The sequence below is a fragment of the Zootoca vivipara genome, chromosome 7 (assembly GCF_965207765.1).
Source record: "Zootoca vivipara chromosome 7, rZooViv2.hap1.1, whole genome shotgun sequence".
Lineage (NCBI taxonomy): Eukaryota > Metazoa > Chordata > Lepidosauria > Squamata > Lacertidae > Zootoca > Zootoca vivipara.
The window spans coordinates 38,351,148-38,375,817 of record NC_142590.1 but is presented as its reverse complement, the minus strand read 5'-3'; the positions used below and the strand labels follow the sequence as shown (position 1 = coordinate 38,375,817).

The 24,670-nt window shown below is 44.1% G+C and overlaps 2 protein-coding genes across 3 annotated transcripts in view; one reads left to right on the top strand and one right to left on the bottom strand.

Moving 5' to 3' along the window:
* The window catches only part of PCSK9 (proprotein convertase subtilisin/kexin type 9), a 35,636-nt gene extending 25,644 nt beyond the window's left edge, over window positions 1-9,992 (top strand). For both annotated transcript variants that reach the window (XM_088674002.1, XM_035123915.3), the window contains exons 7-12: window positions 1,340-1,523; window positions 4,616-4,786; window positions 5,080-5,228; window positions 5,358-5,538; window positions 6,743-6,924; window positions 7,434-9,992. In XM_088674002.1, the coding sequence (XP_088530128.1) occupies window positions 1,340-1,523; window positions 4,616-4,786; window positions 5,080-5,228; window positions 5,358-5,538; window positions 6,743-6,924; window positions 7,434-7,631 (1,065 nt within the window). In that variant the 3' untranslated portion in view covers window positions 7,632-9,992. The remainder of the gene's footprint in view (window positions 1-1,339; window positions 1,524-4,615; window positions 4,787-5,079; window positions 5,229-5,357; window positions 5,539-6,742; window positions 6,925-7,433) is intronic.
* Window positions 9,993-10,301: 309 nt separating this feature from the next.
* Window positions 10,302-24,670, bottom strand: part of USP24 (ubiquitin specific peptidase 24) — a 75,041-nt gene continuing 60,672 nt past the window's right edge. The window contains exons 55-67 of the mRNA XM_035123913.3: window positions 24,531-24,627; window positions 23,662-23,778; window positions 23,082-23,174; window positions 22,179-22,281; window positions 20,727-20,848; window positions 20,252-20,365; window positions 18,887-18,952; window positions 17,031-17,097; window positions 15,892-15,973; window positions 15,205-15,280; window positions 15,037-15,123; window positions 14,062-14,172; window positions 10,302-12,649 (exon numbers count right to left, since the gene is read on the bottom strand). Of these exons, the coding sequence (XP_034979804.3) occupies window positions 12,587-12,649; window positions 14,062-14,172; window positions 15,037-15,123; window positions 15,205-15,280; window positions 15,892-15,973; window positions 17,031-17,097; window positions 18,887-18,952; window positions 20,252-20,365; window positions 20,727-20,848; window positions 22,179-22,281; window positions 23,082-23,174; window positions 23,662-23,778; window positions 24,531-24,627 (1,198 nt within the window). The 3' untranslated portion in view covers window positions 10,302-12,586. The remainder of the gene's footprint in view (window positions 12,650-14,061; window positions 14,173-15,036; window positions 15,124-15,204; window positions 15,281-15,891; window positions 15,974-17,030; window positions 17,098-18,886; window positions 18,953-20,251; window positions 20,366-20,726; window positions 20,849-22,178; window positions 22,282-23,081; window positions 23,175-23,661; window positions 23,779-24,530; window positions 24,628-24,670) is intronic.

The window sequence follows — 24,670 nt, the reverse complement described above, 5'->3', positions numbered from 1 at the left end:
CCTGCCATTTGATGGAATATCAGCACTCCAGGGCAAGGCATGGAAAGATGGGCGACTGCTGCCACCTGCATCCTCCAAACCAAGGACTGGGCAGCTTACGGCTGGAGAAAGATTCAGTCGCTGCACTAGAGCATGCAGTATCTTCAAAACCTAAAGAAATTTGAGTTCTTTGTGGAACTTGAAAGCAAAGAAGCGAAAAAATACCAAGGACTCAGGCCAAAATGATGATTTGCTAGATATATGATTTTCAAGTCTTAAGTGAATTTTATTCCTTTTACAGATGAGATGAAAACTCCAGGACAAGGCCCTGTTTTGATATTCTTCCTCAGCTAAATCTGAGGAAGAGTTTCAAGGTCGAAGTGTAAGTTATTTTGACAAAATTGGTACACTTCGACCTTGAAACTCTTAAGAGATTTAGCTGAGGAAGAATATCAAAACAGGGCCTTGGCCTTGGAGTTTTCATCTCATCTGTAAAAGGAATAAAATTCACTTAAGACTTGAAAATCATATATCTAGCAAATCGTCATTTTGGCCTGAGTCCTTGGTATTTTTCCGCTTCTTTGCTTGCATCTTCAAAACCTGCTGTGGATATCTTGGCCAAGCCACACGTTCCTTTCTGCGACTACAATGTCTCCAGATGTAAAGAGGGGGAGGCTGACGCTTAGCCTTGTGGGTCGTGATTCTCAGACTAGGGTCTACACCACAGCCCACTTACAGAGTTGGCTGAAGAGGAATGTTCAAATTAACTGGGAAAGAAGCCATTAAACACACACACACACACACACACACACACACACACACACACACACACACATTTTCTGGAGTCTCTGGTCACACCCACACCATGCTCTCTCCCTATGGCACTATTATACCACTTGATGATAACAGTCGTGGAGAATCCTGGAAACTGGTTAGGGTGCTGGGAGCTGTAGCTCTGTGAGGTCAGCACCCTTCACAAACCAGTGTTCTCAGGATTCTTTGGGGGAAGCCACAACCATTGAAGCGGCATAAGAATGCTCTAAACATCTGGGCTGGACAGGACCTCTTTCTTCCAGGTGTTTCTGGGTGGAATTTTCCCATCGACATTGTACCCTGTGCTTGTGCTGTTTAAATATACACTAGAGTTTAAACGTAGGTTTGACAGTGGGACTAATTGCTCAGGCCGGTTGGCAGTGGGCTGTCGCTTGCAGAGGCCGGACACTCACCTGCTGAAGGTTTCCTGCATTGAGTAGAAGATTGGATTCGATGGCTTCTGTCATCTAAGACCCTCTGCGCCTCTAGGAGTTTGTCTTTGTTATTTGCTCCGCGCCAGCCATGATTAGGTCTCGTGTCGTTATAGGTTATCACAGTGGGGGCCACCAATGTTCAGGACCAGCCTGCTTCCATGGGCTCCTTGGGGACCAACTTTGGCCGTTGTGTGGACGTTTTCGCCCCCGGAGACGATATCATCGGTGCCTCCAGCGACTGCACCACTTGCTTCACGTCACAGAGTGGGACGTCCCAAGCAGCTGCGCACGTGGCAGGTAAAAACCTTATGGCAGAATTTTTGTGACCGCTGCTCAGCTCCCAGCGGGGTCGGACTCACGGCCCCTCTCTGTGTGTCTTTGATCACATCTACTCCAAACATTTAGAGCACATGGCTTCCCCCAAGGAATCCTCTGAACCGTAGTTTGTCAAGGATGCTGGGAATTGTAGCTCTGTGTGAGAGGTGAACTGCGGTTCCTGTCATTTTGTGTGCTTTAAATGTGTGCTAAATGTGCAGATGTGACCTTTGAATTTGTCGTTTTGAGCCTCCTATTCTCAATGGTGAAAGGCAAATATTTTCTCCTGCCTCATTTTCTCTTACCTCATCAAGCAGTCACCAAAACCCAAGAACACTGAATTAATGGAGGTTTTCCTCATAGTGGCCCCCATCCCTCAGGGCTGCATGCAATTACAGATATGCCTCCACTTCCGCAGCTTCATCTATGGCTCTTTTCCACATAGATACCCCCCGTCCCCGTCCCACATATTAAGCACATGCATGATGTCGGGTTTGCACTAGCTAGCCCACTGCCCTGGATGTAAATGCACCCACTGGATTCATCTCGCATTTGGCAGTAGTGTGAAAGGGACCCCATGACTTCTCCATGGGTCCAAGCCTAGTTTCCAAGACTAAACCAGCCTTGGTTGCCCTGATGGATTTCCTTTAGCACAAGATAGTGGAAGAGCTCATACTCAGATTGTGTGCTCATACTCAAGTCTCTCAGCTGCTTTTGAAAAGGTTGGTCTCCTCCTAGATGGACCGAGTGGGGTGTGTGTGTGTGTTGGAGGCTCTATATTACGGTGGTTCTGTTCTTACCTGTGTGTTCAAGCCTGGAAAGTAACATCGGGGAAAGTGCTTTTCGGCCTGGTCCTAATGCTATGGAGCTCAATAGGGCGCCATTTTGCTCCCAATGCTATTTAATATCTATATGAAGCTGTTGGGAGTGCTCATTAGGGGTTTTGGAGCACGCTGCCGCAAGTATGTTGACGACACGCAGCTCCGTTACTTCTTAACAACTAAAAACAGGAGGGGCTGTGCAAGCCCTGGACTGGCACCTCAATGTAATGGTGGACTTGATGAGGGCTGATGAACTGAATTTGAATCCTGAGAAGACATGTGGTTCCATGTCTGGAAGATAGGGCTGTTGCCTGTTGGGATTGAACTCTAAAGTACACAGCTTGGGGGGTTCTCCCGAGTATGTATTTGTCATTTCAAACCCGTTAGAGCATGGGTTCTGAAACTTAGGTCTCTGGCTGTTTTTGGACTACATCTCCCATCATCCCTGACCACTACTCCTACTAGCTAGGGTTGATGGGAGTTGTAGTCCAAAAACAGCACGAGACCCAAGTTTTGGAAACCCTGCATTAGAGGATACACCTTTGTGTTATTAGGTCCTACATAATGAGAGAGAGGAAAACTGGGATATACATTTCCTAAATAATAAATAAAAAAGCGACCTCTGTGGTTAAAGTGTGCCTTTTACCGGCTTCATCCAGTACACAAGCTACAGCTGTATCTGGATTGGGTCAGCCTAGCCATTGTCGTTCACGAATTGGTAATCTCGAGACTGCATTTCTGCAATATGCTGCATGTAGGGCTGCCCTCGGGCCTAGCCCAGAAATTCCTGCTGGTGCAGAATGGAGGCAGATGGCAGACCGCGTGTGACACCTCTGCTAAAACATCTGCATTGGCTGCCCATGTGCTTCCAGGCATGTTACAGAGAGGCCTGGCTGGACTCAGCTAGAAGCTGACCATGTCCTGTTGCTGGTCCCATCCTGTGGAACACTCTTCGAGCAAGTTAGGCAAGCACCATAGCTTTCTAATTTTGAAGACCTGTGCATCTGCTTAATTTTGGGGGCAATTAGCCAGTCATTTTCATGATTATTTTGAAATGGTTTTTAATGGTGTTTCATATTGCATGGTGGACATTTTGTTGTACATTGGCCTGATATTTTACGAGATGGGTGGCAGCATATAAATACTTTGATGAATAACTAAGTAAGTAGCTGGGAAGCTGCCCTGTGGCCCATCAGATCCTTGATGGCTGAAAGCTGCGGCCTTGGCATGGCACATCCATGTGAAATGACAGCCTGACCTTTACGCCACAGAATATTTTCCCGGCGTGTGCACATGTGCATGCTCTCGCCCTCCTCCGCTCCTCAGGCTCATGTGGCAGCTTTGTGCGGATGCAGCTGGGAACGCCAGCATGTGTGTCATGGTCTGTTAGTGACATGCCTCATGGGCTGCTGGGCCGAAGGCTGAATGCATCAAAGAGTTAACTGCTGCCAACACATCTCCTTACTAAATGGTTCCTGTGCATCCTGGAGGGTGCCTGTGGCGACTGTAAAAACAGATATTTTAAAGAAATGAAATATGCAGCTTGAAGCGGAGAAAAGGAAAAGGCATTTACTTAACGCAGAAATAACCCCTCCGATTAGGCTATACTGGAGGAAAGGAGTACCAGATGGCCGAATAATTTGTATTCTGAATTATCGGCAGAAGTAAAAGCCCAAGAATAACAAAGCAATTTGCAGATTAGAAGGTGGTTCTTGCTGTTTGCTTTATCCTGACCAAGACCACCTGGGTGTGCGCGCCATTCCGTTCCATGGATAAATTGGCTGTTCCATCCATTGAAGTGAATGGGGAAGCTCTTTAGAGTAAAGCAGTGCACCCATCAGAGAACCCCTCTGCCCACAGTGAATGGTTGTGTTGGGCCAAGTATCTTCTGTGGGACCCTTCTAAAAAAGCAGACATTTGCCCGAGTTTGCCTCTCCCCCTCCTCTCTCTTTGACAAGAGCATCAGACTGAGTTAAGTAGCCTGGATGGATAACGGACTACGGGGTACAATCCAGCCAAAGTTAAGCACTTTTATGTCTCATTGAGTTCAATGGGATTCAAGCACATGCCCAGGTGAGTGGAAGAGCGACACAACTGGATCCAGCCTCCTCACTTCTTACCAAACAGCTGACCGACTGTTTATGATTAAGTGAACTCCATCTAAAAAGCTGTGCACACAGAGAGCCAAAACACTGAGTTGTTAATTTCACAGCCGGTGCCAAATAATGCAGAGTAATATGCACGTTTCCATAGGAATTGCAGCCATGATTCTGAACTCCAACCCGGACCTGTCCATCTCTGAGTTGAGGCAGAAGCTGATCCACTTCTCCAGCAAAAACCTCATCAATGAGGCTTGGTTTCCAGAAGACCAGAGGTTACTAACTCCAAACAGGGTAGCTGGGCTTCCCTCTAAACTGGTAGCAGGTGAGTGATCCTTATTTTCATTGGCTTCATGCTTTTGTAGAAGAGCTTTGACAGGCCATGACAAGGGTCTATTTGACGTTCCCCTCCCCTCCCCACCACCACCCCCGCCTTCCAAAATGCCACTTTTGCAGCTCAACTTTCAAGTGGTTCCCAAGCACCTCCCTGTGATGGTTCTCATGAGTGTGTGTGTGTTCTCCAGTTGGCTGGACCAGGGAAAACGTAACAGGCTGGAGAGCTGCACTCTGCGGGGCACTGCTAGGCACCTCTAATGGCCACGGGCCACTTCCTTTCAGATGAGCAGCTGTACTGTCGTTCCGTGTGGTCTCCCCTGTCGGGGTCAACCAGCAAGTCGATAGCTGCTGCCCGCTGCAACAGCAATGAAGAAATGTTCAGCTGCTCAAGCTTATCGAAGAATGGCAAGCGGCGAGGCGAGCGCATGGAGGTGATGTTCTGTGGGGGCGAGGCTACATTTTGGAGTTCCTGTTTGACATGCAGACACGAGCTTTTCAGTGGGTTAAGGAGGCTTGCTGGCACTTCCCTGTGTCTCACTGCTGTGCTTTCCAAATTCCAGGATAACGGAGGCAAGAAGGAGTGTGTGGCTCATAATCGATTTGGGGGCCAAGGCGTCTATGCCATTGCCAGGTGCTGCATTTGGCCCAAAGCAGACTGCCAGGTTCATGGCCACTCGCAGACTGCAGAGGGCGCAGCACTGCAGAGTGTCAGCTGCACCAAGGACGGCCATGTTTTGACAGGTACGTGACGACAGCTGTGATGGATGCAATCCATAATGTCGTGCCAAAGCATCTTTCCCACGTGGGCTCAGTGTCACCAAGGAAGGTTCCGTGCAGGGAAGAGGACTCCCTTACTGGACCCAGACTTACGTGGCCAATTATAATGTCTTGCGGAACACTTGCTGATCTTATACTTTGATGCACCCACAGCCCCAATCAGTATTGCACTGTATGGGTTGGCATGGGCTTTCCCACCTGCCATCTTATGACCACTGTGCAACATTTGCATGCAACTCTTTCTGGGCTTGCATAGTTTGCACAATTAATAACTACCAGCAATGAAAATGGAACAGTTTATAAGTGCAGTCGTACCTTGGATCCCAAACGCCTTGGAACTCGGACATTTTGGCTCCCGAATGCTGCAAACCTGGAAGTGAGTGTTCCAGTTTGCGAACCTTCTTTGAAACTGGAATGTCTGAAAGGGCTTCCGCAGCTTCCAAATGGCTGCAGGAGCTTCCTGCAGCCAATCAAAAGCCCCGCTTTGGTTTCTGAACGTTTTGGAAGTTGAACGGACTTCTGGAACGGATTCCATTTGACTTCCAAGGTAGTTGCACTTGGGGAATACTTCAAAGCTGGATAGAATTTTTTTGGAAATTGACGAGCACCTTTCTCCAGACCCACATAAGCAGAGTTTATTTTTTTAAAAGCAGAGGGAAAGTAAAGTGCTGGTCAAGGATCCTTAAAACAGCATGTAAACCTTTTGCATGGTCGTGGCAACATCCGCACACATGGCCTATGCATGCACAATGCCCATCAGCAATACAGTGCATGCACACCCAAGTGGGCAAAATAGCTTGTGGAAACGGGCCTTTCAGTAGGTCTGAACAGACAAGGCTGTATCCCCCACTACTGCTTGGTCTTTTCAAGGACTGCAATTCGGGTGATCTGGGTTTATATTTGGGTTCTTGCAAAAGACAACATGTGGTAGGATGATGACGTGAAATTGGAGCGGGTGGGGACAGACAAGCAGGAAGTGGTGCTGATGCAGAAACCTCTTCCATACCCCAGCTAATTTCTGACCTGCAATATAAACCAAAGCAAACAGAACAAAGAAAAATGGGGATTCGCAGTGTGAACACTCCAAATCAACTTGTACCCCTGATTCCATTCATCTAAACACACCCGTGTCACTGAGCATATACCCTAATATGATCTAAACTGGCAGGTTGCAGCTCTCATTCTCTGGCTGGAGATTTCAGTGACAGCATCAGACCTGAACTGGGGACAGAAAGCCATCGTGACCAGTGTGTCGGCCAGGCAGGTGCAACCGTGCATGCTTCCTGCTGCCATGCGCCCAGCCTAGAGTGCAAGGTGCAGGAATACTCTTCTCTGGAGTACACACCAAAGGTATGTGGGTGTCGTTCCTTTAGGGCATGGGTCACCAACCATTGTGGGTCCATGGGCCCATTTGTGACCTGGAGAAGCATGCATCCCACAACTTACTGCTGGGTATGACAGACAGCTTCTTTCAAGCCCTAGCTTCAACCTCTGGCAGAGTTTAATCACTTTTTTGTCTCAAGTGGAGGCCACTCACCACAAATACTGGAATTTGCTCTATGCCCAAGCTAAGAGAGACAACAGCGGGGATGGGGGTGCCTGCAGGCTTATCATTCACTTGGCTAAAAGACAATGAGGCCCTTCTACACAATGGTCTTGTGGTCTTTTATCCGCGAGTCCATTTCTTTGGGCTTGGGTACTTGAACCAGGGCTAGTGGCAGCAGGGGGGTGGGATTCTCTGTATAAGAGGCTGCAAGGGAGAATGAGTAGGCTTATTTGAGGATGCTACCTCTGGGGCTGCCTTATCTAGAGGTTTTCATCTTTGTCGGTGTTGACTAACCTTGCCTTCTCCATCACAGGTGATGGTGACTTGCGATGATGGTTGGACTTTGACAGGATGCAGTGCCCAGTCCCATGGCCCCAACACACTTGGGGCGTATTCTGTGGACAACACGTGCGTCGTCCTGAGCAGCCCAAGGGGCAAAGGAACAGCAGCTCTGGCCATCTGCTGCAGAAAGAGACTCTTGGAAGATAAGCATGGTTCCAATTATAAGTGACAGGCCTATTCCCACCCACCCTTTACTATCTATCCCTGGAACTACTGTGTTAAGACCACACCCCCATAACATCACCCTGGTGAAGAAGTTATTCTTCCAGGTGGGACTCTAGAAAGCGTTTGGGGTGGCCTCAGTAGAATGCTCCCAGTGTATCAGTTTGCCAATAGTACCACCATCTTCACTATGGGGAGATGGTTCTAGTGATGCCCTCTCAGCAATACCAATTGAGATGCATCCACAGAATGATGTTGACAGTAGCTTAGTCAATACTTCCCCTATCTGCCTTTTATATGTATGGCCAGCCACTTCCAGCCCTTTAGGATGTATGACAGCATCGGCTCCTTCCAAGTTTCTTCTTGTCCCAAAACTGCAGGGTAGGCCAACCATACTCCTTATTGATGTGAACCACCCAGAGAGGTTTCCTGAAAACAGCATGGATTGGGCAGTGCTCTGAGCTCAAAGTGATATTAATGCACATACATGCGTTCACTTAACGTGTTTGACTTCTATGGTTTTTGAAGAACTGTTCAGTGTTTGTTCAAAAGCTGGGGATAAAGAAGAATGGGAGCTTTGGAGAGGACATGTTTTTGTGGGACCTCAACCCCTTCATGGTGTCTGAGGTATAACCAGCAACTCCCCTTTTGCAGGAATTAGCAGCTTCTGAACTATAAATGTTGAGTATCCCCCCTAAGACTTTTAACCTGGTATCTAAAGCAGGATTTTGGATGGATATATTCAACTAAGTAACTGCATGAGAGCATATGCAGTGGGACTGCCCCCCCCCTTCATATGTGCCCTGTGGTGCCCCCAAATCTACTGCAGAGGGTTGAGGGAACTCTCAGAAGAGATATAGGGTGCGTGGGGGGGGGGGGAAGGCCCCATTATGCAAATGGAAGCTGTTCCACTCGTGCAACAAGTTTCCTACGACTCCATGTTGTGCATTGTATGCTCAGCTTCTCCCCCTCGAAGGGGTCATTCCATTTTTTTTTTAAAAACCATTTACTATGTTAAAGTAGCATTGTGCCTATCAGGCCAGTCTTGTTGTTTTGTAAACGTTTTGTTTTCCCCTTCTCTCCCCAGCAAACCATGGTTAACAAGGTTGCCTGTCCAAGACAGAGTAGGAAAATAAGGTTAGTCCAGAAGACCCTTTACTGGGATTCTTAAGCCATAACCTTTTACAGGAGGGAAGGGGAGCCCGTGGACCTCCAGTTGTTGCTGGACCTACAACCCCCATCTTTCCTGACCACTGGCCATGCAACTGGGGAGATTTGGGAGGTCCACATGCCCCCCCCCCCCTGCCTAAGCACAGAGAAAAAGTTCCAGTGCCTAAAGATTCTCTCCTGTGTTACGGCTGAGGGATCTCAGTATCTTGCTGTGGTTTAGCAAAGATTGGGGGAGTCGTCATGCCATGGAGGTGCAGCACTCAGCTCATACAAACACACCCCTGCGTTCCTTCAATATTTTGAGTTCTAAAGTGCCTTACAGACCCCATTTGCAATAATTAAAAGAGCCTTGCAAATTTAAAACCCTCCTCCCTGAAAAAGGGGAGTGGTCAGAATGGCTTCTGATGCTGCTTTCTAACCTACAAATGCCCCATCTACTAGGGCTGTTTACTGTGGTTCCATCTTCAGGCGGTCATATTTAATTGGCCACTGTTGCCCCTACCTGTGACTGAGGAAGGCACTGCAAAAGTCATCAGCTGAGGTAGAGGGAACAGTCCAGATTTCATTGTTGGCCTCCAAGGGTGCCACTGAGTTGTTGCAGAACATTTCTTTAGGTAAAAGTACCCGAAGCACTTAAGATTCAGGAGACCACGTACTATTATTGGCCATAAGCCACACATGAGATACTGTGAAGTCAAGCACACTGTCAGTAATTTAGGCCAAATAGTTTGGTTTACTGATAAAGCACTTGGTAGCTACGATTTTAATTTTTGTTTTAAGCAGGCACAAGTCCTTCCCTCCTTTGCCTTTTTAGTCAAGTTTGCCAACTGCTTACATAATCAAACTATATTTGTTGATGTATGTTGAAATAGTATGTTAAAAATACTCTTGACAGACCAATCCTTCCCTGTTTTATCAGAAGTGAGGCTTACTTCCCAGGTAAGTCTGCATAGGGTTGCAGTCTAAACAGTTTTTTCATGAGTAATGTAGACAGCATGTTATACTTTGTAAGTGTTTTTGAACTAACACACATATTAACTACTGTAATTGATAGGTGCTTAATGTAAAGAAAAGCTTTTCTCGTGCTGTGGATTTTACATTTTTATCTGGAAACTATTTATTCTGTTTTATATAAACATTTTATAATGCCATCTTTTTTGGAATAAAGTTTCATATGAATTTTCTTGGGAACGCATAACTGTGTAGCCTCCTCTTAAACATAATATTAACCACAGGTAGCTCAAAACGTACACACATTTAACTTGTGTGCGTTCAGCTTGTTTGTTTGTTTTTTAAAAAAATCCAAAAACCTGGCAGTCCTGCCAACCATTTGCACCCAAGGTTTTGACTAGATGCATTATTTTTCTTAGACAGCTACCTGACATGACAAAGGTACAGTTTCCTGCTAGTCTTTAGCAGAAATCTGAAGTATAGGGCAGTTTCCTGGGTAAAACATCAGCAAAATGACATCTGACCTCTTTTCACAACCTAATGATCAGACTGGTCCTTTTTGTGTGTGTGAGAGGAATAAACTTTATTCCATTGACCAGGATTTCCCCCCATGAAAACTGCCTTTTCTTTTCCAGTACCAAGTGCCTTAGGAATTAGTTGGACAAATCTACACACAGTTAAGAGTGCACAGTTGAATCACAGCTGCCACCCCACCCAATAGAACATTCCATTAAACATATATCATATCCATTTTTCATCCAAAAAGACTGGCAGTAAAAGTGATCACAACATAGAAACATGTCACAATTTACACAGCAAACTAGATTTCTTGCATTTGGTTTTTTTAAAAAAATATTCTTCAGCAGATTCAAGTGATAGCAGCCAGAAATCAAATAGTCAACCAATTGTTGTAGTTGAAAATGGTAACCATCAACTCTGTACAAGCGGAAAGAGGATCAGAAAACAGCCTGCAATATGGTGGTGAAACAGAACATTCCTGGGGTTGAACGTTCTGTTTCAGTCTGAAAAGAGACCATCTTTTCCATAGGAAATGATGGAAGCGCCAATGCCTTTGGACAAACAGGAGCGATACTTTTTAATATCACCTCTGTTAACACTTGCTTCTGTTTCAACTTAAAAGTGAAGATAGGTGCTGCAATAAAAATGGGGCGGGACATCAAAATTTATTCAAAATTTTAAAACACCACATTTAAAATTTTGGAGGCTTTTGATAAAATATCTGAATTCTGCCACATTTCAAAGAAGACGCGTGTCTTGAGAGAAGCAAATTCAACTGAAACGTCATTATTTTGCACATGCAGTGTTATCAACATGACTCCCTTGACTTAAAACACATGGCAAAGAACTCCAGCTGGAAGATGTGCAGCTGTTTCCTTCAGCAGTGAAGTGACCTGTAATATTCACAACCAGTCAGTGCACAACTGTGAAGAAAGCTATTATGTCAGATCAGGTTTTGCAATAGTACATAAAAGTGAAAAGAAAAAAGAGGCACTTTTTGGCTGTTTGTGCCTTTGACTTGGCAAACCTTTCTACAGTGGAGGTAACCCAGGCACTCTACAACTTCCCCTCAATTCATGGTGCATTTCATTTAAATTAAGGCAAAAGCAGTGCGGGGGGAAAAATGTGAAAAAACTAAAAATTGGCACAGAAGAAGCTAGTATCCAGAGCTGCGAAAGATGCCACTTAACTGCATTTCACATAGGGAAACTAAATTGTACCCATGTAGCTCAATTGGTTTCCAGTTATTAAGGAACAAATGAACCTGTTGTATTTTCAATGCTGCCTGGCCAAGCAAAACAAAGCCTACAATCTTTGCCTGTGTTATTATTTCTTTAAAAAAAGATTCATATGTCCCCATGTTACTCAAGGAATCATATACAGCCAATTCCAACTCTCAAATTCAAAAGCATAAGCAAATGATTGCAGATCACATCATTAAGACTACAATTTATTCAATATGTCTCCAAGTGTTAGAATGATGATTTAAGGAGGCAAAACAGCAATAAAATTCTGTCTTAAAGTGCTTTTTTGTGTTAAACTTACTCATCAATTTTTTTTAAAAAAAAGATCCATTGATGCCACAATACATAAGTGTATTCTTGGAATAAACAAAGCTACTTTATTGCTCTTACCCATTTACTTTTAGCATCAGGAAAAGAAGTTACCAATTTCAGACTTCCTAGTACCAAAACCATTCCATAAGGAATAACCATCCTTACACAAAAGGGCTGCAAACCCTTTCTGCAAAGCGCTATACAAATGATTTAGGAGACATATTAAATACAAAGGTCCTTGTGTAAACTGATTCTTAACTAATAATTTACAATGCCAAGTGTAAGTCACACATTTTTTACATAATTTTGAATATCACTATTCAATATTTTCAGAAAGATTAAAAATTTGCCCTCCATACCTAAAGGCAGTCAGATTTTTTCTTCTTCTGTATAAAAACTGAAAGTTTTTTTTTGCAGCATCACAGAAAAGCAAGTTTTTTTTACATTCACTCATTAAAGGTTCACATAATAAAAATTTCAACCACTTGATATTTTTCCTTAAATTGGTAAAATCTTGTGACAGATTTTTAAACTCATGCTTGGACCAGCATCCCACAAGAACCATAAAGGATGCTGGGACTTCCCCCACAGCCTGATGCTTAAACTTCTCAGTTGGAGAATTTCTCTTTAGGAAGTAGCATGGCCACTTTTTCTTAGAAAGCTTCACTTCTAAAAGATGAAAGCGGTGGGATTTTAACAATATCAGAAAGATGCCAGGGGTTCAATGCTTCCGTTGAACGCTTGTTCCTCAGCTTGCAGCTAACCACTAAGGATCCACATCATCAAGGTCACTTTTAGGTTCACCAATCATCATTGGGGACACTGTGCCCTTTCAAAAACACAAGAGAGTTAGGAAAGCATATGTACTCTTCCAAGTATCATATAATGCAAGGGGGGGGGTTCCTTAGCCTTCTGGGGTTTGAAAGCACATTTGGAAATCTGAAGCAGGCACCACAATACACCCATTTCACAGAAGGAATAGGCAATGCTGAGACCATCCTCTCCCCAAATAAAACACATACAGATAAAAGCAGGCAACCTCCCCACCAAAACAAGCAAAACACCCTCCAACCAACAAAAAGCACGCAAACTACCTCCCTCAAAACAAGCAAGCAAGCAGGCAACCTTCATGAAACCAAAACAAGCAACTGAACAAAAAAGTGGGTGGGCAAGAAGCATTCTGGAGAAAAGGAGAGGCAAGATGAAGGTGTGGCTGGATACATGCCTTTTTATTTCTACCCATGGAAAGTGGGCGGTGCCAAATGCTCCTTAAAAAGAATTGGGAGGGGCAGTGGGTCTTAGCAGGTGCCGAGTGAAGTGTCTCAAGATGCTATGGAGATCATGGCCAGCATATTGCAGACCCCAGGCACTGTGAACTATCGCCACATAGCTGGCAATTTAGAACTTCTCAGCAATTATTTTGCTGATTTGAATGGCACAAGAGTCACCAGGAAGGCGCACTATGGTAAACCAAATTAAGCCTCCAAGATGCTGCTGGTAAAGCTAATTCTTGCCTGAGTTCTTTAAAGTCTGAGGGTGTGAATTTCATCTCAGAAAGTAATGTGCTTAAGAACTCCACTATATTGATTAGAAACAGATGCATCTTAAACCAGGCTAGTATCAAACCTATCTTGGCTATACTGTGAAACTGTTCTGTGCCTGTTACCGAAGTATTTCAGTATTCTGAAGCTTTGTGCTCATCACTCTTTGGTGCTAGACTGGCCTGAAGTCAAATCAAGCTGGGCAACAAGGGCTTTAAAACAAAGAACATTACAAATTGTTCTTGAGGAAGACAGGTGGTAAGGTTCTACCTGGCTTACAAAAGTTTACATTTCAGCTGTTGACGGGAGAATGCACAAGCTCAATTCATTTGCACTGGGTGGGGTTTAAAACTAGTTGGAACCACATGGGGAGCTACTTGCACAAATGACTTTCTATATGAAGCTGTCTCTGCGAGACTCTCAAGTCAAGTGACCACTCTCACAGCTTATTGAATGCATGAATGGGAATTATGGCCGTCTATAGAAAACAACCACTATTTCATTATAAAACAGGTGAGCTTCTGGGGTGGAATTCAAGGTGGTAGGAGCCCTCGAAAGTTTTCAGCATCAGGTTATGCAAAGTAAGCACGGTGAACGGAAATCAAACCTTTTCCTAAGTATTAGTCACTCAGCTTTGAAGAGGCAATGCCAACAGAGGCAAGCATGCAGGTTACGGACTCAGAACAACCTTGTCCTTTACCTGTGGTAGATGTCTGCCACCATTCTCATTGGCTGGGCTGCTCTCGGATCCGTTACTGCTTCCTGATTGATCCTTCTCATTCAGCAAGGCTGTGGCATATGCCAGCGTGTCCTAAAGGAAAAACACAGGACTTAAGAGCCAAGTAAATACTTTTTACACAATGTTGCTGCTCACCAGGGAAAAGAAATGCAATACCTGCAAACAAGCATAAATTGGCACTGGTTCAAATATGGCAAACAGGTTTTTGTTTTTTTAAAGAGCATGGTAGTGATCTCATATAGGAGACTTAACAAAAATCCCTTGCTATAATGCATGGCAGGGGCTCCTTTTTTTTAGCCTGTGGGCCATAGTCCCTTCCGCTCAACCTTGGAAGACCACATGGCAGTGGAGGGTGGAGCCAGAAGCAAAAGGGGGAGGAGCAACAAACACAGCTTTCACCTTTGCATAGTAGGCTAGTTCACACACAGTCTTCATCTTCTGTTCAGGGACACTGCCGGGCCAAAGCACTCCAAATGCAAAAGCAGAACAGAGATGCGGAGAGGGTAGGAGAGTTGGATTTGGCTCCTGGGCCCCAAGGTCCCCCACCCCTGCTGTATGAGGTTTATTTTTTAAAAGAGCAAACTGGAAAGTTATGGCACTTCAGTCTTGTTTCAATGTTTAAAGCAATGGGCAACTTGAAATTATTAAAAAATCAGTCATGCTAATGAATTTCAAGCCTATGAAGACTGGCAATGTATGCATACACGCATGTAGCTTGAGGCATTTGTGCACCAAGTTTGCTGTGCTTTTCATAAATAAAACTAGGCAATCATCAGCCAATGTTACATAGTAATTAGACAGGAGAGTTCTGCACACGAGAGCCAAAATGCTAGACAGCAATACCATTTTCATTATATTTGTATAACCACGCGCACGCACACACGGTAACTACAGCCCACAGAGATTACGTGTAAAGAGTGTCAAATTTAGGCTGACCTGTGCAGAAATAGTGCGCTGAAAGGTTTTGGCGGTTGAGGTTTCATTGGATACATTACTCTGTGGAGCCCAGTAGTGTTCAGACATCTAGAGAAATATGAAAGCATCCGTTAATGGAAACTGTGGAACAGTACTATAGTCACGTGAATAAGAAAGGGTTTAAATTACCTTTATTTGAAGCCACTGTACAGCCCAACTCCAGTGATGGGAATTCTCCTTGAAATAATCTTTAGCAGCAGAGCACCTTTGAAATCCAAAGCAAATTATTAAAACTATTTATCTACAGTAAAGGTAATTTAGGATCACATTCCCTTTTCATACTTTATGAACTGTCTGGCTGTGCAATTCACTGTCTTTGCTTGTGTGCTGCAATACAGAGCAGGATGGAGTCCAATGTTTCAGAACTTCTCCAAAGTACAAATTCTTCCAGTTTACAAAAGCTTTCCTTGTCACACAGGGGCAATTCTTTCTTGTCACAGTCAGCCAGCTGAGCGGCTATTTGCAAGCCTTTCCCCTATGATACATTGCAGTGACAGGACATCACTATTTTTCAAACAACACAGGCTTCATATTTGCTGTTCTGTACAGTGTTTTCTTTGAGCCTACTACTATTACAATGCAAGTGAATGCACAGCATTGAACGTTCTTTAGGTATCCATACAACTAGTCTTTCCTGGATCACAGGTTCACAAGAAGCAGACCCTTTATCTAGATTATAAATGGATCTTACACATTTTATTTGGGCCTGAAAAAGGATAAAAGAGAACTGGCAAAGGCTTCCTGAAGACACAGCTGCTTCTTATAAGCATGTGACTTAATAAGAACAGAACACACCCACTTCACTGTTATACTTACTTCTGAGCAAGAGTGACCAAGAATTTGACACACTGATAACAGCGACTGCTGTCCACATGGTTATTACTGTGGTGCATCAGTGCTGTTGAAGGAAAAGAAAGGTGATTAATCAGTATTAAAGACTTCAGGAGTGGGCCCTGCTGTAAAGCAGGGAGATTTGATTCTACGTCCTTGTTTGGGCTTCATGTCAGACCACTAACCAAAGTATAGAATCTAAACCATGGTTGTAGTTTCAAAATGTTCCACAGACAAATCATTTCAGGGAGTTTTTCATGAATATTTCTCACTTTCATTGTGCAGCCCCAGCTTCCGCAGACAATAGCTGTAACTACAGTTCGCTAACTTAGACAAAACCATAGTTCGGTGCAACGTATGAATTTAGCCTATGATTCATGTCTTACTTAAAAACAACAAAATGTTAAGATCCCCTTTCTAGTTAAAACATGCAATGAGCTGTGTGATTACAACCTAAGTTATAAAAGACCAATTAAAGATGATGAAACTTGGTTACCAACATACCCCCCCCCACTGTTACCTACAGGATTTCTGTTCTTTTGCTTCTGATGTAGTTGTCAAAATGGTAAAAAGCACTTCAGTTTCTATATGAATCAAGTCTTCACAATAAAAAGAAATAGCTCCTTTTGAATTCACACATAAATTTGTTTCTAATTCTTCACTTGAATATATTCAAGGACAGAGATTGTGGGCAGTATCCATTAGCTGTGAAAGTGTAAGGCTGCTTACGCAAATGATCTTCCTCCCCCCACAGTCTTCTGTACAAAATGAAAACCCTGTCCAGAAGTTTTTGTTTTATGGTGCTAGTGGGGCTTCCATTGTCACTGGAAGGGGGGAATTCTCCTCTCCCGCATTGCTACTCTGTATCACACAGTCCCATCACCCCCCTAGAGAGTTTTCAGGTGGAAAGAAGAGGAAGATTGGTTGTGTAACCTGCCTTCCACTTGTGTGACCACTGGATTTAAGCCATTGATTTTCTTGCTGCCAATTATGTGTTTTGGAAGTTTCCCACAATTTCAAAGTGATTTGCCAGGAAGCTGAGAAAAAGCAAGTCCTCCTTGCATGCATAGAACTAGCTACAAGGTTCTTTGGATCCATTAACGCCTCACAGCAGGTTTACTCACCCAGCAATCCATTTTCAGTCTCAAATGCAAACTTGACCCGCTCTATTTGCAAAGGATCTTCAATAATCTGTGAAAAGGAACAGAGCCATTTGTTTATACAGACACTTGGAATCTATCTTATAGTTATACATTTCTTGCTTGTATCCAATGAAGTCTTTCCACTACCGTGTTTCCCCCTTTTTAAGACGTAGCCATAATATAAGACATAGCAGGATTTCTAAGCAGTTGCGCGATATAAGCCATAACCCGAAAATAAGACATAGTGATAGACCCTTCCCCCCTCCCGCCAGCCAACTCCCCCCCATAAAAATCTCTCCCCATTTTACTGTCGCTCCAAAGACATGTATTTCTTTTAAAAGCTTGTAAAAATGCACCGTAGAGCCGTTCCTACAGCCTCGTGATTCCCCCTCCCGTTTCTGTAAGCATTTTTAAAAATACCTGTAAAAGGATTCCAGAATATTTTTTTTTAGCTAGGCTGTGTGACCTCTGCTTGCTTGGTGAAGAGGAGAAAAGTGACATTTGCGGTGGGGAGAAGATGAAAGCACGAGGGAAAAAAGAGGGGCGATTGAAGACGCTGCCTTCCCCTTTAGGGAGAGACTCTGTGTGCGCGTCTCTCTCTCCCCCCCCCCGCCTCTCTCTCTCTCTCTCTCTCACACACACACACACAGCCCACCTCTCGCTTCCCCCCACCTTTCCCCCTTTTAATAGCCTTTTAAAAAGTGAGGATTCTTTTTTCTTTCTATTGCTTGTCTGTAGAGCTTCCCCTTTAAGGATTTGTACCGGTACCGGGATCGCTGCCGGTGGCGCAGTCCTTGCCTTGGGGATTAAGGACTTTCCCCTTCTCGCTGTTTAGGAGCTGCTAAACACTGCCCTACACCCTACACAAAAGTTAACATTTTGTGGGTAAGAGAAACACGGACGGGTTGTTAGGACCAGCAGATTATCTCACCCCGCTTTCTGCTGGCTCAATTGCTACTTAATTGCTACCATTTACCATCTTAATTGCTGCTCAGCTGCCTTCTTTGTTTTCTACAGTATCTCTTATCAGCCGGTAGCCTCTTTGCTATCAGTGCTACAAAGTGCTACATTGTTGGAACTTTCGCTCTTAAGTCTTGGGCAGTTGGCTGGCTGGTAGAGATCCTTATTTGCTTTAGTATAGGCTACTGCTACGACTGCATCACACAGATAGATTCCATTATACTGTAAAGGTTTAAATTTAAGAAGCTCCAGTGTAGCAGATTGCTATTAAGTGAGTCCCCACCTGGGAGGGGAGAGAGAGAGAGCAGCCCTTCGGAGGAGCTCCCTCCCTCCCTCACGAACATCCCAGGGCCGGGGAGAGAGGGCTGGGCCAGCGATGCACACACCTCCCTTCCCTCAGACTCCCTCTCATGGAGCTTGGTGGTGGCTGTTGCCCGTCATTTTCTTTCAGTCAAGAGTCCTGCCCCGCAGGGAGACAGGGAGCAAGAGGGGCACTGCTCCTGATGTAATAAAAATACCGGTAAGACATTCCCTGAAAATAAGCCACCCAGTGTTTTTTTTGAGGAAAAAAAGTTATAAGACGGTGTCTTAAAATGTGGGAAAGACGGTAGTGCAAGGACTTCTGCCTGCACAAAAGGGCTTTCTCTCAATTCTACCCTGGCTAGATTATATCCATTGTTATGTTAGCAAGACAAATAATATTATGACACTGCAAAAACCAGGTAAGGGAAAATCTGTATGGACATAAGATACATTGGTTGTAGAAATTAGTTTCGTTTTTGGCATTTTCATCTATGCTCTAATGCATATTGACTGAGTGAAAGGCATAACACAAACAAGGAAAAAACCCTGTTTGGTATTAATATTTGTTCAGTTACCAAGATCTCGTGAAGAAGCTGGAAGATGTTCTTCAATTCATGGGGTGGAGCAGTCTCCAGCTGATTCTGTAAATTGAAGACGCAGATTTAAGCAGGTGGAAGGGCACGTACATGAATATAAGATTAATTCTTTTATGATTTTGCATTTTTAAAACCCCCTAAATTATAACAAGGTAGGGGCTAGGTATTTGTACTTTTATCAGAAGCTTGTGTCATAGGAGAAATACATTTAAACACCCCTCCCCCATTTGTTCACAAATTCTTTATTTGTGATTTTTTTTTCTCTGAAGAGCATTGGTTCAAAGGAAAGGGTGCTAGACGACAGGCAGCAAGAACAAAACGTATAAAATAGGAAAATTAGAGAGGCAAGTGAGGGGAGTACAAACTCTGAGCTAAAATATATACAGATCTCCTGCTTCCTGAAAACTCTAAGCATTTTTTTTGTCATTTCAAATATAAAAGTTGTGTTCTCATAAAAGCTAGCATGTTACATTCATAAATATGAAATATGTTGCACTAGGACCTAGGAGACCAGGGTTCAAATCTCCACTTGGCCATGAAGCTCACTGGGTTACCTTGGGCCAGTCGCTGTCTCTTAGCTTAACCTACCTCACAGGGTTGTTGTGGGGATTGAGGAAGGGAAGAACCAAGCATGCCACCCTCAGCTCCTTGGCAAAAAAGGTGGGATATAAATGCAATTAATATGCATTCCTCTGTCTATGAATGCATGGAGGAATATGACAGAAGCGCTGGCTATTCATACCTTTTTGCAGAACCTTTTCATGTGCTACAATAGCTAATGTGTACAGTGAAGTGCAAATCAGCTCTTTGATTCTGAAGAATTGGCATCTGCCAATACGTAGATTATGGGACACAGGTGGCGCTGTGGTCTAAACCACAGAGCCTAGGGCTTGCCAATCGGAAGGTCGGTGGTTCAAGTCACTGCAATGGGGTGAACTCCTGTTGCTCGGTCCTTGCTCCTGCCAACCTAGCAGTTTGAAAGCACACCAAAGTGCAAATAGGTACCGCTCCGGTGGGAAGGTAAATAGCGTTTCCGTGTGCTGCTCTGGTTCGCCAGAAGCAGCTTAGTCATCCTGGCCACATGACCTGGAAGCTGTCTGCGGACAAACGCTGGCTCCCTTGGCCTGTAAAGCGAGATGAGCGCCACAACCCCAGAGTCGTCCGCGACTGGACCTAACGGTCAGGGGTCCCTTTACCTTTAATATGTAGGTTATGCAACAGGCAATTTGATTCTGTACTGCACAGAGCTACTACGGACACAGACATGCATGCACACACATGCCTCAGGCACCAACGTAGAACAGGCCGTGTTTTGAAAGTGTACCCTGTCTGGCTTCTCCTTACCTTGATGAAATGCAGCACGGTAAAGGAAAAGTGCTCATTACAAAAGCAGCAGTACACCACCATCTCAATGAGGACCAGCAGCGATCCAGTTAGCTCCCTTAATGCATACATCACCTAATGAAGAAACACAAAGAGTCAGATTAGGCAGCTGTTCTTTCTTAAAATAAAAAATCCAGCTTTTGGGAAGCTTGTAGAATTGCTTTTTTAAAATGTTCTTCACATTTAAGACCCAACCCAACCCTCGTAATTTATAGGCGTAAAACAGTAGTTTACCTCGATAGTGGCGCCCGCCCTGTGGAACGCCCTCCCACCAGATGTCAAAGGGAAAAACAGCTACCAGATTTTTAGAAGACATCTGAAGGCAGCCCTGTTTAGGGATTCTTTTAATGCTTAATCAATTATTTTATTTCATTTTTCTGTTGGAAGCCGCCCAGATGGGGGGGGGGTTTAAATAATAGATGATGATGATTATTACCTCCATTAAATAAGGCTTCCCCTCAGGCAGGAACAGTAAAGCTTCTACTTCTTCATGGAGGGCCAGGAGCGGCCCAGAGGTGGTAATGCTAAGGGGTGAATGCAGAACACACAGACCAGGAGCTGAAAAATAACCCAGAGATGCATTTTAAATAAAAGGACACATTCTACTCATGTAAAAACACCAGGCAGGCCCCACAAATAACCCAGAGATGCATTTTACTCATGTAAAAACATGCTGATTCCCGGACCGTCCGTGGGCTGGATTTAGAAGGCGATTGGGCTTCATCCGGCCCCCACGCCTTAGTTTGGGGACCCCTGCCCTAAGACTCCAGGTGGCTCTGTGGCCTTGATTCCCATCCCTAGCCTCCCAGAAACTAAGTCAAGCTGACTGGGGGAAACTCCCAAAGCTCGGAAGGGTGGAGAGGTGGTGGAATCTGAGAAACAGGTCTAGCTTTGAAACACTGATTTCTTTTCCCAGAACACTCCAGATATTTAGAGGAGGGGTTGAAAGCTATTTTTTTACAGGTTTTCCTCTATGCAAGAGAATGGAAAGATCTCCATTGTATGCCTCAAAGTAAGTGGGAAAGGTCCCGAAGACCAGCCCTTTGACCCTTACGGTAACAGGTCCTTGCTGGGAGAAATCCCCTTTTTCCTAGAGATTTGTGCTGTTTTGCAGAAACCCCTTTCCATGCAAGTCTCTTTGGGAGAAGAGAATATGTCTGTGGGAGGCAGAAGCTCAACCCCCTAACAACCACCATTTGGGGACTAGGGTCTTTGCTAGGGGCGGCATTCCCCACACTCAGTATTTCCTGAGAATCTAGCACTTTTTTTCTTCACCCGCAATTCCTAGTGTGCCCACCCTAAAATGGTCACATCTGTCCTTGTGGGAGAAGCACTGTGAAGCTTCATTCCCTCACAGAAAGGGTGACTGTGCCTACAAATTTCACCCAATTCTGGAAGAAAATGAAAAAAGTATAACTTGTCCTTTGATTGGAAAAGAATCTAACCTTTAGGTGTCCCCTGGATATAAATGCCTACGTTTTGCAGGCTTAATCCACTCTGGAGGGTCCTTCAAGCAAAGACCCACTGGCAAATTTAACCCACTTCTGTGAAAAGGGAAGACAGTTACAGCTGTTTTTAGATTCCCCATTATCATGAATGGGTTGAGAAAACGGAGCTTAATTTTTAACAGATCTAATTTGGCTCTGCTCTGAATAACAATGGGTTGAACTGGAAAGACTGGCTCCCAACAGATCAGGCTGCTTCCCAAAGCTGCAGATAAAAAGTTGAATATTGTGGCTGGTGTACACTCCTTCCAAATAGTCACTGAAAACCAGGAATTGCTCTTGGTGGATAAACTGAGGAAGTTTAATCCCCTTACTGAAGATCTGCCAAGCTGAATTATTAACAGCGGCCATTTACCGGTAACTTTGTGAAATAAAATACTTACCCACATTCCTTTGTGATGAGACATCAGAGTGCAAAACAAGCAGTGCCACGGTATTATGGAGGAACCCAAACTCTCGTGCTTGTGCTGAACTCCATCTGCGATTCTGTTTTTGTTAAACAATATTTAAAAAAAAACAGTAGAAGATTATTTTGCAAGCCCTGTTTAAACATCATTGCATGTATATACTTTTCAGTATTGTGTCTTATTTTTTTAAGGAAAGAGCAATTATAAAACCAATCACATGCTTGCTTTGAGTAAGCGGCAACTGTGTTCATATACTAGTAGCAAAGTATAGGTTACTACTGTATATGGAAAACTCATTTTGAGTTTCCAAGGTAGACTCAGTTTTATGGTACAGCAGAACCTTGGCATATCACACCATGAATCGGGTTGAGTTGTAAGTAGGCACCCGTTTCTGTTTGATTAATGCAAAAAGCCTTCTATCAGCAACTTGTCCCAATAATTGGCAGGGTATTCCAAGAGCAATGCATGCAGCAAGTCCAGGACGGGGCTGAGTTGTGCTGAGCCACCTACAGGCTTGAGGCAGTTGGTACCAGCAGCTGCCAAGGCGAGCCAGACACATGGCTCTGCCCTCCCTCCTGCCTCAAATGCTGCTGGCAGTGCAGAGCTGGGCCCAAGGGAAGCAGCTGCAGGGAGTCTGGCTGTTTTCTTGCACATACTGTTGCAGGGGGAAGATGAGCACAGAGATTAAATTTCCTTGGCTGCTTCTCTTAGGGTCTCAAGGTAGAGGAGCAGTGGTGGCAATTGGAAGGCAGAGTTCACGATGGCTTGCAAGGATGGTTTTAAGCCCAATAGGTAGTTTCTGTAACTGAGTATATGAATTTGAAGGCAACACAAATATTCTACCCAGACTACTGGATGATATTAAGCACCTCTCATTACCTGGTTATTCTGACGGCTAGGACCAAGGAGAAAGTTGATCATATGTCTTAAGGCAGAATGCCTGAGAAGGAGATCACAAGCTCTTATACCCTGCTGTGAAAGGACAAACAGAACATAGGGTCACATCTGTTTCCATATGCAGAGCATGCCTGCACATTTTAGATTATGGTTCCTTATTACACTTCGTACTTTCCAAAAACACATATGATTAAATTAAATACTACTGACTGGCAGGGTTCTGAATGGCTCTACAGCACCAGATCCCCTGTGATTTGCAGATATTTTTTTCTTTCAGGTTTGCTTGCCTACCAGTGTAACAACAGGATGCCCTGACAGCTGGAAACACATGCCCTAAAGACTGCAGCAGACCACTGGAAAGCACCTGGGGAAAGGCATGCTCTCCAGTCAATAGGGCTTGATTTGAGCACCTACTGTAACAGGTTTAAATTGTAAATGGCTATATAAGGAATCCAGAAAAATAATCGACCTTTATGTGATAATGGTAATGTTTACCCATAACATAAATTTGTCCTAGGACATAGGGCAAATAAAGAGAGAAGTGGAAGAGTATTTGGTTTACCTTTTGTACAAAATTGTTGAACAAGAAGAAGTACTGGGCACAGTTTTTGCAGTTCTCAGGGACGTCCTTGTCCAACAGGCCAAGCAGCACATCCACTAACTGATGCAGACTTTTCAACTGTTGAAAAGTAGAGATGGGGAGATCTTGTATTAAGGCGGATTTAATTAAGGCACATTTAACAATAAGTACAAAAGGCACCTATTGCCTATGGATTTATTAGGCTTGCTTAAGACAAATGCCAGGCAGCTTGGTTCAGCTGGCCATTGGGCATGGCTTCCTTAACACCCTGAACAATTCTATTACATACATTTCAGGACTCACACATATCCTTAGAACAAAATAACTTTATTTAAGAAGGGTGTCAGTGTATACACTCTTAGAAGGACTATAATACTTTCAAGTCTGACCACTGGCTCAGCAAATTTAAGTAAAAACACTCAAGCTTAAAAAGCTCGGTGCTGAGCACAGCGACAACAACTTTGGGGCGTGTGTATGCAAGGAGCGAGGCAGGACATTTAAGCCTCTTCCTCTGACCACCAACCACCTCTTGAGATTTTACCAAACGTCACCCATACATTCTCAAATGGATCTCTGCAGCCATAAGAACAGAAACTTATTTTTTCAAGTAGGAGTTTCTCACAACACTCAATACCGCACTTAGACAAAACCATCACAGAACTATAGGATTTGCAAAGGTCTGAAACTAGTCACAAGATTCTGGTAGTGAACAGACTAAAGACATAAGATAGAAGAGCAAGGGCGGCGGAGGGGTGGGGAAGAAGTAATATATAGCATTCATGAAGCAGCAGCCTTCAATTATCTGAAGTGCAATGAAATGTTTCGCATACCAGCAGTTACATATTACTGACCTTTTCCTGATAAAACAAGGCACTGTCTAAGGTTTTTTCAAGAATGGTGGCTACAGCAACTCGCACTTCTCTTACACTGCATTCCAGCAGAAAAGTCCTGAAAAATGCACACATGCAGTAAAAATGAAGATGCGCGATAG